The 13,571-nt window shown below is 35.3% G+C and overlaps 4 protein-coding genes across 4 annotated transcripts; 1 reads left to right on the forward strand and 3 right to left on the reverse strand.

Annotated features, from left to right (window-relative positions):
- Nucleotides 1–4,243: 4,243 nt before the first annotated feature.
- Nucleotides 4,244–5,331, reverse strand: LOC106657526. The gene is made up of 5 exons (XM_023462212.1): nucleotides 5,172–5,331; nucleotides 4,945–5,100; nucleotides 4,801–4,875; nucleotides 4,519–4,731; nucleotides 4,244–4,443 (listed from the first exon to the last, which is right to left on the reverse strand). Exons 1-5 carry the CDS (start codon nucleotides 5,247–5,249, stop codon nucleotides 4,324–4,326), a joined length of 642 nt encoding a protein of 213 aa, XP_023317980.1. The 5' UTR covers nucleotides 5,250–5,331; the 3' UTR covers nucleotides 4,244–4,323.
- Nucleotides 5,332–7,522: 2,191 nt separating this feature from the next.
- Nucleotides 7,523–8,498, reverse strand: LOC111694390. The gene is made up of 5 exons (XM_023462368.1): nucleotides 8,381–8,498; nucleotides 8,154–8,309; nucleotides 7,975–8,049; nucleotides 7,710–7,916; nucleotides 7,523–7,621 (listed from the first exon to the last, which is right to left on the reverse strand). The coding sequence occupies exons 1-5, from the start codon at nucleotides 8,465–8,467 to the stop codon at nucleotides 7,532–7,534; spliced, it is 615 nt and encodes a 204-aa protein (XP_023318136.1). The 5' UTR covers nucleotides 8,468–8,498; the 3' UTR covers nucleotides 7,523–7,531.
- A 689-nt stretch (nucleotides 8,499–9,187) lies between these two features.
- Nucleotides 9,188–10,411, reverse strand: LOC106657565 (cell death-inducing p53-target protein 1-like). Its single transcript, XM_014379153.1, has 4 exons — nucleotides 10,247–10,411; nucleotides 9,595–10,060; nucleotides 9,390–9,522; nucleotides 9,188–9,312 (listed from the first exon to the last, which is right to left on the reverse strand). Exons 2-4 carry the CDS (start codon nucleotides 9,974–9,976, stop codon nucleotides 9,210–9,212), a joined length of 618 nt encoding a protein of 205 aa, XP_014234639.1. The 5' UTR covers nucleotides 9,977–10,060; nucleotides 10,247–10,411; the 3' UTR covers nucleotides 9,188–9,209.
- A 746-nt stretch (nucleotides 10,412–11,157) lies between these two features.
- Nucleotides 11,158–12,305, forward strand: LOC106657578 (probable salivary secreted peptide). The gene is made up of 2 exons (XM_014379172.2): nucleotides 11,158–11,267; nucleotides 11,769–12,305. The coding sequence occupies exon 2, from the start codon at nucleotides 11,787–11,789 to the stop codon at nucleotides 12,147–12,149; it is 363 nt and encodes a 120-aa protein (XP_014234658.1). The 5' UTR covers nucleotides 11,158–11,267; nucleotides 11,769–11,786; the 3' UTR covers nucleotides 12,150–12,305.
- The last annotated feature ends 1,266 nt before the right edge of the window (nucleotides 12,306–13,571 follow it).

Consider the following 13,571-nt stretch of genomic DNA (forward strand, 5'->3'; position numbering starts at 1 on the left):
CATGATTGAGATTTTTGGAGTTTATTTTAGTATAGTTTATATTTGAATAACAACTGTACATAAATAAAGATTGAACTTCTTAATATCATTCACATTTCTTGACTCACATGTCCAAACATAGCACCACAAATGTCAATTTTTTATGTCATGCTAATGAATAAACTTTTGTGTTTCAATTTTATTTTAGTTTTATTTACAAAGAATGATTCTACGCTCAAAATGATAAAATTCGCTTTGCTTCAATTTACCATCTATTTCTATGTTTCGAGTCATAAAAAAAAACTCCGTGAATACATAATTTGACGTAAGGTTTGTGCCATTTCAGGATTCGAGCTCAGATTCAAGATTTGATGCTTATTTAAAAAAATATGGTTGTTTATAGAAAAAAGAAGTAAACTTCGTTGCAAAGTTTCGATTTTTCAAATTAAATAATTTGTTTGAAAGGATGTTTCATATCTCACTGGCACTACAATTTATACATGCTATCATTATGGAAAGCTCATTTTTTTCCTACGCCTAACCATCCTAACATACCAAATTCTTTCATCCTTTTGCACAAAGTAGTGTCAACTGTAATCTGCAAAGAAAATACAATAGTTTTAATAGTGAAGTTTTATCTCCTTTAGACGGACTAAATTAAGCTTTGCAATTTTACTTACCTCGCAGACTTTTCTGAGTATGTCATTGTCAGTTGTACGAGGACACGCCTGCGTGTATACAAAAGTGGTGCAAACCTTTTCGATTTCGACGGTCAGTTGTTCGCATGCGTCACGTGTATCAAAAAGACCATTGACGTTTTTGTTCATAAAATTGGAAGTGACTTCAAATGCATCATGCGCACTTAGGCATCCGTCGTACATGAGTTTGTGACCCTAAAAGTTGATTCAGCTTTAACTATCGATGTTTTTTCACGCAGCAGGAGGTGAAATGGTTATTTTACTACTTACCAGTGACTTTGTATCATTGACGCCAACGGTAACGAAAAAATCTTTGCAAATACCGTCGGTTATGAATTTCTAAGTTTTCAATGCAAACAATAATAATTTTGATAATGTAACTGTTCAATCTAACAAATTAAATCTCCAACTTACTTTGCACAAGTCTTGGTAATCTTGACAGTAGGTTTCGATTTGGTTGCATCCATGGGTAAACATTGTATTTAAAGTCGAACTCAAAACTTCACAAAAAGCTTCAGCCGAGTCAGGCTTGTAGGTACCTCGACAAACTTCCTCCACTGTCGTGGAGATCTGATAACAAGGTGTTACAACATTAACTCTGAGATTTACAACAACAAAATTATTGTTATTCAAATTCATGTACCGAGTTTGGTTCGGCATATGTTTTTTTCAATAAAATGAAAAACAAAAGAACAGAAAAAACCCTCATTATGTTTTTTACTTGAAATAATTGAATTTGAAAACACGAGTGAATTATAGAAAATTGTTGGACTAAGTGCAACTTAGAACTGGAAATTCGAAACAAATATTTTGAAATTGATAAATCGTGACTTTTTTAGTCGGTTCATCGCGTTAAAATGAAATTACCCGAAATACTTTTTCCTTATAATCGACTCAATTATTATAGCTCTAAAAACTATTTTAAAATTAAGTATGAAACTTTTGGGCACGTTCTTTTTCTTTTTAAAATTTGAAAATTCGAAATTTTAACTTTTCTACGCACTTGTCTTGAATTGCTAATAGAAGCTAGCAGTGACATCATAAATTTCAAAAAAATGTGGGGTTGGCTCAACGCCCACGGCAAAATTGAGCACCAAAGAAGTCAATATTTATCAAACATACTTCAATATAAATCAAATATGATAACTATGACTTGCTAGCAATGGTTTTCGAGTTCGAGTCGAGTCGGGAAAATTCAAGTACTCGAGTTTTTTTCAAATACTCGAGTTTTTTCGGGTACTCGAATTTTTCCGAGTTTTTTGAGTACTCGCATGATATTTAAGTTTAAGTAATAAATAAATGATGAATTTACAGTCTCTAGACCACCTCTTGATTGGATTGGATTGGAAGAAGGAAATAATTTAATAGTACCGCACTTCATCACCTAACTTCGCTCAGCTTTGTGCAACGAACGTTGCACTAGTACTTAGTTTGAGAAGGTCGAAATATTCCTCGAAGGAATCGTAGACATGTTAAAATTTAAAATTGTTATGAAAGTTTTAAGAACAATGTATAAAATGATAAATTGGTGACTTGATTGTAAACAATGTGATCATAAACGATTTTGACATATTTCCTAGTCATACTGATCATAATTATAGTATATACAAATTAGTTTAAATATTATCTTTCTCGAAATATCAAGCCATATAATACCAATAGATAAATTTTACCCGTTCAATCTGTCTTTTATTTGAGGCACCAAAATGGATAAAAGTGAGAAGAAATCCGATGAAATTGTCTCAAACGTCAACTCAAGTGATCACGACATTGTTGTTTCAGACGAAAAAAACACGTTTGTGATAATTACAAGGAGGCGTTTGCACTTAAATCAAGCATGATAACACACCGAGAAACAATTCACTATAAACAAAATAACTTTTCATGTGACAAGCGCGAAAAAAAATTCGGGTTCCGAAGTCATTTGAGTAGACACCAATTATCAGAACAAAAAAGCAGCAAAGATTTTGCATGCGTTCAGTGCGAAAAGAAATTTGTGAAAGAATCAAGTTTGTTTACGCATCAAAAGTTGGTACACAAAGATCGCGAAGATTTGACGTGCAACAAGTGCGATAGAAAATTTGAAAATAAATCATCTTTACTCAAGCACAAAAAAAATATTCCACGAAGTTTTCAAAAATTACTTGTGTGAAATGTGCGCGAAGAGATTTAATACTAAACATTGTTTGCTGTCGCAGACGAGGGCGGTACACGGGAGTCTCAAAGATTACGCATGCAATAAATGCGAGAAGAAATTTACACTAAAATCAAATTTGTTCATTCACCAAAAGACAGTTCACGAAGGTCGCAAAGATTACACATGCGATAAGTGTGAGAAGAAATTCGGACGAAAACTGCATTTGCTTAGACACAAAGAATTAATTCACGAGGGTCGGAAAAATTTCGCTTGTGACAAGTGTGAAAATAAATTCGGACAAAAGCCTCAATTGCTTCTCCACCAAAAGACAGTCCACGAAGGTCGCAAAGATTTCGCATGTGACAAGTGTGATTACAAATTTGGAAGTAAGTCAGGTTTTTTGAGGCACCAAAAAACAGTACATGATGGTCGCAAAGATTACGCATGTGACAAATGCGAAAAGAAATTTGGAAATACTGATAATTTGCTCATCCACCAAAAGACAGCCCATGAAGGTCTTAAAGATTACGCTTTAAGACCTTCATGGCCTACGAAAATAGTCCACCAAGGTCGCAATGATTACGCATGCGTCAATTGTGAGAAGAAATTCGGACACAGATGGGTTTTGCGTATACACCAAAAGACAGTACACGAAGACCAAAAAGATTATGTGTGCGAAAAATGTGAGAAGAAATTTGGGAGACCATATAGTTTGACTAGACACCGAAAAACCGTTCACTGTGGTCGCGACAACTACCCATGCGACAAGTGCGAAAAAAAATTCAGACAAAAAGTGCAATTGCTCAGACGTGAAAAGCAAATGCACTAGGGTTGCAAAGATTTCGCGTGTGACAATCGCGAGAATAAGTGATGATTAACAGTTGTAAATATGTATAGATACTTACACATGTATTTTTCTGAAATTTCAATAAAAATTGTGCAGACATTTATTGATAATTTGGTTTATGAATTGAAATTAGAACGTAATTAGGTCATTTGGACTGATTACCTGTGTATTAATTTTTTACTACGCGAATTATATGCATCATTTTAGAAAAATTGTTTTTGTCCCAAGCTTAACAGCTTGTTTCGAAATCTCATCTAAAGTTTATCCTTTCGTCGAATGGCTGTAAATTCTTATACAGTTTGAGTTTTCACTTAAATGCTGCATATCAATAGGAAAACAAATATTTACTCTTTTTTTTCTATTCGTTCCTTCACTTTGATGACGTATAAAATCTGCAGAATCTGACTCTTAAAAATAATAAATTTTGTTCATTAATTCGACATAACTGTGTAATCTTCTTATTTATTGTCAGCTGAAGGAATGTAAATATTAAATTTTAAGCAGTCACTAAAGATTGGAAAAATTGGGATATCTAGAGTATAAATTAAAATATACAGGCTCTATTTTCTCTTAACTAATTAATGTCAGGAATATGTAACATTTTTATTCTTTATAATCATACAAATCTGTGATTAGAACATGTTTGAAAATAGCGTAAAATTTCATTTTTTACCCAAATTTATACCCAAACCACTCAGAATACTACCGAAAATAGCTGAAGGACTCGTCCCCTCTGGGGTTTGTCCTGGACGTATTTTACACACATAAACGTCAAGCACACTCTGCAAATAAAAATGTGAAATAATGTAATTAACATATTTTTCATTCCCGATTGTTAACTTTCCCATTTTAATTACCTTGCATTGTTCTATGAACTCTTTAGGGATAATACGAGGACTGCATGCCTCCTTATTTACGAACTTACGGCAAACACTTCTGACGGTCCTGGTCAAGTCTCGGCATGCTACGTCGCGATCTAAAAGAGCGTCTATGTTCATGTTCAGATATTTGGTTACGGTTTGTACTACATCTTGAGATTTCAGGCACGTTTCATGCAAAATTGTGTAACCCTGAAAAATAATTCATCCGTGCAGTGGATATTTTTTTATGCAGCAATAGGGAATACGGCTAATACTTACCAATGATTTTGTCGGCTTATCTCCGATGGTAACGTTTGTGAAAAGATCTTTGCAGATACCATCAGTTAGTATTGCCTGTAAGTTTTCAAAGGAGCATACAAAGAATTTCAAATATCAGAAACATTGATCAAATTAATAACTTACTTTGCATAATGGTTGGAAACCTTGACATATATTTTCGACTTTGAAACACGATGAGATGAAAGTTCCTTCCAAAGTGGAACTCGCCTTATCGCAAAATGCACCAATGGAAATAGGCTTGAAGGTACCTTTACAAATGTCCTTTACTGCTGAAGATAACTGAAAGCAAATTACGTTAAAAAATCAACTGTGAAACTTACAAAACTAAATTTTTAATTGTGCTCAATTACCGTAGGTAAATCGGGCTTGGGTTCGGCATCGATTTTTTTGAAGAAAATACAAAATAAAATAATATAAAAAGCTCTCATAGTAATATGAATGTTGTTCAAAATAATCTGTAATAATCCGAAATAGATCTTGTGAATAATCCGAAGTTTTCAGATTGACTGCAAGTTCAAAACTCGAAGTTTGAAAAGAATTCAATGTTTATAAATCGAGATTTCGTTAGTTATTCAGTCGTTAAAAGTGTAATTTCGTGCAATACTTTTTTTCTCGTGATTGTTTCTATTACAGCACCAATAAAACTTTATTTTAAAATTTATAAGCAGGAAACATTTTTTCACGATCTTTATAATTTTAAAATTCACAAATTTAAACCATTGAAGGCCAAAATTATATTTCTTTGAATGTTTTTAAACTGAAATATTACTGCAAACGAATCGAAAATTATAAATATTTTGATGAATAACGTATGCATTTTAGAAATTGCTTCGGATCATAACGTGTTGCATACGGCCAGGCGTGCTTACGTATTTGCAATCGAATTGTCAACTTTGAATTTACAAATACTATTGAAAGCATCGTAAGTTAAATTGTCTACATTTAATTATAATAAATAAATCGTTGCATAATAAACTCATTTAAGAGATGCCGAATGTACATCCTTTGAACTATTCATTTTCAAAATGACATAATTAAACATTCCGATGACACGCGTGACAGTTCGAAAGTAACATAATTCTGAAACACGCGCGACCAGCGTAAACAATGCCGAATTGAGCGGCCTTCATTCGTCAATTATTTTTTATGTCTCTGTTAATTAAAATCTTACGAAAATATGATTATCACGGCAGAGAAATTACCATGCACTGTCGCTAGTATGAATGAATATCTGAGAAAAGCTATAAAACTGCGGTGACCACGACTTCACTGATTTCGGGAAAAGAGCGGCCCGGGGTCCATTAGTATATGCGCGCTTGCAGGAGATGTGTCAATTATTGACCCATATCCCCAGGCGGGGATGAAGTTAAGGTGTATAAAACCTCTAGTAAAAGAGGATCGTTCGCTCAGTGGTTTCTCAAATTTTTTAAGGCGCGTATCAATCCATTATACGCAAGCTCTGCAATTTCCGATCTCTTATACGGTGTACATTCAGTCACCATTCGTTACTGTAGACTCTTAGATTTTGAATCTTTCGAAAATGTGATTAAACGTTCGTTAGTTTTTCAACGAAAAGTATTGTCCAACGCTGTACTTATGCTCAGGCAAATCGTCAGCAATGGGACTTGAAATATATTTTTTCATTCAACGGGTATGATGTGCGAATAATTCATTGTAACTGCCCGAGCAAGTGCATCTGCGTGATCCAGCCTTCATCGAGACGTCAATCAACCAAGGAACATCTGTGAGATGGGATAAAACAGTGTGAGAATGAGTGTTTGTGTGTGATATGTATAGCGACCAATGACACTTGTTAACTATGTCATAACTGCACCCGCGCCAGAAATATTGGCGCCAAAAATGACACCTGCATGAAAACTCATCAGCGCCGAGTCACTAGCAATTGGTGGCATATACAGCGGAATAGACACCAAGAAATCGCGTAACTTAATAGTATTTCCACTGGAGAGAGGAGCTGTAATGAACACCATCTTACGAGGAGCAGTAGGACAACGAGTAAATACAGAAGGAATATCCATAAGTCCGTTCCTGACAGAAAAAATCCTCAACAAGATTGCAACAAATACGTGGAACAAAGTATACTATAGCTTAGTGAATTAAAATTAACGAAAAATATTATATTGAAAATATTACATGAAATCTAAAAATACATTCATAGAAGCCTGCATAAATAGAGGCACAGAGAAAATTGTTTGACTTGACTTGGGACGTCTTATCGCACGAGCTATCCAAATGACTTAATATTATAAATTAATATTATAATATTATAATATTATAATGACTCATCCTTTGACTAATGTATAACTTATTAAGATAAAATATGTGTGAGTGTGTCAACACCATCATCGACGATTCTAAATAAAACTGTAAATTTGATATTATCATATCTATCATTTGCATATTTATTTTCATCCTCCTACAACCTGACAACAAAAACAAATCAACAAATAGTTTCTTGCCTAATTCCGACTGCGTGATCTATGCCAATATAAATAACAATCAACTCAAAAATCTTAATAATAAAATTAATAATAATCTTAATAATAAAGTTTTCATTATTCATAATCTTACAGTTCTGCGAATAAAACATATTTGAAAGTAGCGTAATAATATTTTTAAAATTATTTTGAATATTATCACTTGTAAAACTTGAAAATGCAAGATTTTAAGATATCTGAAACTTTAATTTTCACCCAGTAATTGCATTCCAAAAATCTGAAAAAGTTGGCCAATCAATTTTTCCTGGATGTACTTTACATACAAAATTGTCAAGTACACTCTGCAAAAAAAAATAAGTAATAAACATTTCAATAACATATAATTTACTACTTTTTCAATGCAAGTATTAGCCTTCCCATTTTAATTACCTCGCATGTTTTTGAAAAAGCTTTGGTAATTCGAGGACATGCCTCTTTGTGTACGAAATCAACGCAAACTCTCTCGACGTTCTCTCCCAAATTCTCGCATGCTTTCTGTCGATCGAAAACAGCTTCTATGCTTATGTTTACAAAGTCGGTTATACTTTGCATTACATCTTGAGATTTCAGACACCCTTCGCGCAAAAGGAAGTAACCCTGAAAGTTAATTTATCTGCTGCAGTCGATGTTTTATTATGCAGTAGTTACTGCTTACCAATGTTGTTGCCGGCTTATCTCCGATGGTAACGTTTATAAAAAGATCTTGGCAAATACCATTGGTCAGTAATTTCTATAAGTGTTCAAAGGTTTATGATAATAATTTCGTAGTTAACAAGGTTTATGATAATAATTTTAAACTTCTAGAATATCGATTAAATTTAGTTCCGAACTTACTCTGCATATCGGTTTGAAACCTGGACAAAAACTTTCGACTCTGGTACACGATGAAAGGAAAACTATTTCCAAAACGGAACTCACTATATCACAATATTTATCAGTAGAAATGGGTCTGAAGTTACCTAAACAAACCTCCTGTACTGCTGAAGCAATCTAAATGCAAGTGACGTTGTAAAATTGACTGTGAAACTTATAAAACTACACTTTAATATAGGTTAATTTACCGTGGGTAGATGTTTCAGCTGAGGCTCGGGTTCAGCATGGATATTTTTAAAGAAAATGAACAATAAAAGAATATAAAAAGCACTCATAATAATATGTATGCTGTCTAAATTGATTGAATATGCAAACACTCGTGAATAATTGAAACTTTCATATAACAAAACTCGAAGTTTGAAAAAAAGTCAATATTAATGAATCGTGACTTTTTTAGCTGTTCAATCGTGTACAAATACAATTAAGTGCATTATTTTTTTTCTCGTAACTATTTAAATAGCTACACCTTTAAAAATTTATTTTAAAAATTAAGTATGACGACTTTTTTGCACGATATTTATAATTTGAAAATTTACGAATTTAAATCATTAAATACCAAAAGATTAGTTCTTTGAACGTTTTTCAATTGAATTATTAATAAAAACGAATCGAAAAGTATAATTATTTCGACGATTGACACATAACTTTGAAAAATTGCTTCGGATCATATCGTGTTGCATACGGCCAGGCGTTCTTGAATAATTCCATTCGAATTATCAATTTTGAAAGCTACTATTGAAAGCATCGTAAATCAAGGTGAAAAGATTTAATTACAATCGACGAATCGTAAATTAGGATATCAGGAACAGATGCTGAACGTTCATTATTCAAACAATTTATTTTCTAAACGACATATTATATGATAACGTTCTTACATGAATTCGACGCAACATTTCAATAATATAAGTCAAATCATTTTACATTCGCACATATAAATAACGAGTCAAAAATCTTAATGAACTAATATTAAGAATTGAAAACAACTACACTAGGGTTTGTCTTTTTCGAAAAGTAATCTCACTTGGCATACACTCCCAAGAAGCTATGACAGTCCGGACAATAATGCTTCTTTTCTTGCAGATCTTTATCGCAATAGGCGCACGGAGATAAACAGCAGCAACTGCGAAACAAAAAAAAATACTTTTATTTTTACACTCCAAATTTCATGGTGACAAAATGATTGTCAAACGAACGAACCATATATAGCACAGTAACTGGGCCGCCATCCGATTCTTCCAGGAAGGAACGTTGCGAATTTCCGACATCACCGTCTTTTTGCACTTCTGACAAACGAGGCTTATTGGCTCGGTAGAATAAGTCACTCCAGGTACTTAATTTGAAAAAAAATAATTATTACAAAATTCATTCTCATTTATACTCGCTTCGACAATATTGTACATACCATGATACGGAGGATCGTCGACCGGCGTCGCGGTCAATTGTACATCCTCTTTTCCTTCCTCATCGGTCTTCAGCGGTTGCTTCTCGTCGTCTTCGAAAGGATTTCCCGCGGGCTCGTCCTCTTCCGGCTTCTGCTCGACCGAAGGCACCGAAATTTTTTCCGCTGACTTCGGTCGGTTCACCACGGGTGCGAACTCCCTCGGCGGATCCGCGGGTTCCTCTACGTCCTCGAACGGATTCACGGGTGGCTTTTCCGTTGCTTCCTCGTTGCTTCTGCTGCTGCTCCGCGCAGCGACGCCGCCGGCCTGATTCGACAAGTTTTCCGAAGAGCTCGTCCCGTTCTCGAACGGATTGACGGGGGGTTCGTCTTGTTTTTGGATCATTTTGTTTTCACTGCGCGACGCGACGGTACGATGCACACGAATGAAACTCGCGTATAAACGTAATACACGAGAGATGGTCGCGAACTGCTTAACGCACCCAAAGTATGTAATATTGGTGAAAAAAAAAGACGAACTGATAAGATAATATTGGCATTCGAGACCAGTTGCGATTTCGAGAAATTTATTTCATGTGCGAAAAAAAAAATCACACAATATCAAATGCCACCGGTGTTGAGATTCGATATATAGAAATAAAAAAAAGAAACTTACCTTGCTACTAATAGCCCGTAATTCAATTTTGACGTGATTAATCAAGCGGTATATCGTTCAAGACCATCTGCCCGAAATAAATTACATAAGAATGACCATTCGAAAATAGGATTTTGACTTGCAAGCGGTACATCTTGATTAGAAGAAAAAGAATCTCAAGCATGAGTGATTTGAAACGTAATACATCGATATCGAAGAGCGAGCGAGAGAGATAAGATTATGGGCGATTCCCCGGCATATATAAAGCACGTTGCATCAGGAAAAACCAAGTTTATTCATTCAAAAGACGTGTTCGTAGTAAAACACATTGTGTTTTAGATCGTCTCGTCTCGTATACATTATTATGAATCCATGAGAAACAAGATAGAGACAAAAAAAAAATCCTCGTATCCATCGTGAACCGGTATTTACTTTTTCACGTATACGAACAAAGAACGATCGCGAGTGACTTTATAATCTGCGATAAATAAGGCCGAAAATGAGGCCAAAGAGCAACTTCAACGAGCGCGACCTTTACCCAAAATTCGACGTCCTTTTTCTCGTAACGCGCGTGTGCTCGAAAATTGACCAAGCGCTCCTTCGGAAATATTATTTTACCTGACTGAAAAAAAAATAATAATAATAATAATAAAGACTCAAACGTTTTTTTTTTGCTTTCTCATCGCGTCCCATTCACAATATATACCTGTCAAGCATTGTAAACACTATATAAGCTCATATAGAAAAAAAAATGATTTGCATTGGCCGCTGATGTCATAAGCTAAATATATGTATACATCACCTCGTTTTGTAAATACACAAAGCGAGTCCAGTGCGAGTCTCTGTCTGTGTCTCTCTCTCATTCTCGAGCACACTCATTCACACTCGTCGTCGCACTCGGTGTGGGATAAATTAGATACTCATACACATAATATAAAATCTCGGCTGCGAATCGTCGTGAGCTTCAGTCACGAGTCGCTAGTCTTCCACGGAACACGCAGCAGCACGGCACAGAGTCGAGATATAATAATAATATTACAAAGTGAGTGATCCCAGCAGTGACCGTTTGTTTATTATTGTTTTTCTCCGTGTAACGTAAAGAGATACGAGTACTCGAATTTCATTGAATTTAAAAACAAAAAACCAAAAAAAAAAAAACAAGAAATAATTACGTTGTCGAATGTACGCAAGTGCGAATCGAGATCGGATGTGTTTGTCTCGTAGGGGTAATTCGAGAATCTGGATCGGCGAATATTGCGCGTCGAAACTACGCGTCAATGTCGATGTGCGCGCGCGCGATTAAATTATAAACACCTGCAACCGCGTATCATTTGTGAATGTGTAATCGAGCACGATTTTACTCAACGAGACGCGCGCAAAAATCGTTCGTAATCGAATCACGTCGGCGTTTAATATCTAAATAGGTCGGTCGAGTTTCGTAATTTTCTCTCTCTCTCTCTCTCTCTGCGTCTGCATTATCTGCGTGCGCACAAACATAACACAACGCTTACAATGTAAATCATCGTACTCGTTTTTCTCGCAGATCATCGCTTCGTCTAAGATGTCCAAGAGCATGAAACTGTCGGCGCTGCTCGTCCTCTGCCTCGTCGCCGCGCTCGCCGAGGCCCGCAACGACCTGGTGATCGGCGTGCGCCAGCCCAACGACTTTCTCATTCAGCGCGAGCTCGTGCAGAAGGACGCGGACGTCTCGGCGCTGGGCATCAGGACGAGCTACGAGCGCACCTTCACCGGCAACAACATCTCCAACATCACGATGATCCGTGCTCTGGACCAGCACGACAACGGCCACGGCGCCACGGCCCAGATAGTCGGCGGCGGCGTCGGCTTCAAGTACGTCACCATCAAGTTCAAGAGCGAGCTGTTCCGCGGCATCGACTTCGTCGTCGAGATCTACGGAAAGTAACGCGGATGTCTTCAGTTTTTTTTCTATAACGTAGCTCTCTAAAATATGTATTGACTTTTGATCTTTTTTTTATGTATAACGACGACGCGGAAGTTATTGATCTGAACAAATATTTGTGTACCATGTGATTTGAATAAATATTCAATTATTTTTTAAGTACGTATTACTCTGTTATTTAACGATTGCTCGAGACGTCGAGATGAATCGTACGAGAGGTTGCATACTTTCAGGCGCCAATTAACGAAAGGTAAACAATCGGTCACTTCAAAGTATTTTATTCCATTATGAAACAACCTCGATTTACCGACGACACGACATCTCCATTCATTTGTATCGAACACAATATCGAGATTTACAAGATAAACGCCACTGAATGCAGAATAATGTCTTTTGAAGCACATATATTAGCAACTCTTTGCCTCAAAGGCCCACGCGATATGGCGTAATGATCGAATGAGAAAAAAAATGAGACGATAATGAATTTTGTACGCCATACGAATTCATGCATCACGGTTGATACTCGTTATAATTGTTGTACCGACGACGAGATATAAATCACTACTACTTGCGCGCGTGCGTTTCGTTTCCTTTATGCGTGTGTGCGCATTTAATGCGATTATCAATTATAAAAACGATGGGAAAAGTAAATACAATTTTTTTTTCTCTCCGTCTCTTTTTTTTGGTACATTTAAATAATAAATCGCGATCGTCGTCGTTGTCGTTGCGTTTGTACATTTTTTATGAAAGGATTTAAATTGATTTTTTCTCAGTCACGGGCTCAAAAGCATTTTTTTTGTCTATTGTTAAAAAAAAAACATTCAATCGCTCTGGTAGAAATACTCAAAGTTGATAATGGCCCAATGACCAAAATATGATCATTCAAAATCAAGAGGTGCGATAGCACCTAGTCGGCAAAGTATAAAAAAAAATTATTAAAAAAAAAATTTTCGAGAAGAAATTTTTCAAAAAAAATTTTTTTATGATGTTTTAAATTACATTTCATTTAATTGGCTCGTTTTTTGGGGATTTGTATGTTACAATTAAGTAAAAAATATCAAGTGGATTTTCAATGATATCAAAATAGAAATGTATTTGTTTCAAAAAATGAAGACTAATTTTCGACCAGTTTGTATATAACAAAACTACTTTGAGCCTCCGCCACTAGATGGCGAGTACTTTTATTTCTGTAAATCTGCAAGTGGTAAAGTGAACATAAATGTATAAGTCTAGGCATGGTTTCTCCAGTCCTCGACGAATTTATTGTTTGTGTGTTGATTTCGAAAACGATATAATTACAATTTTATTTTTCAAATCTAGGAAAATTAAAACAAGGTTAACAAATTAAAAAACTAACGCCAAATAGAAGTAAAAAAATGTCGTTACTTTTCTATCATTTCTCTCATTAGTTCGTTTTCGGTGTTT

The sequence above is a fragment of the Trichogramma pretiosum genome, unplaced genomic scaffold (assembly GCF_000599845.2).
Source record: "Trichogramma pretiosum strain Unisexual culture from Peru unplaced genomic scaffold, Tpre_2.0 scaffold86, whole genome shotgun sequence".
Lineage (NCBI taxonomy): Eukaryota > Metazoa > Arthropoda > Insecta > Hymenoptera > Trichogrammatidae > Trichogramma > Trichogramma pretiosum.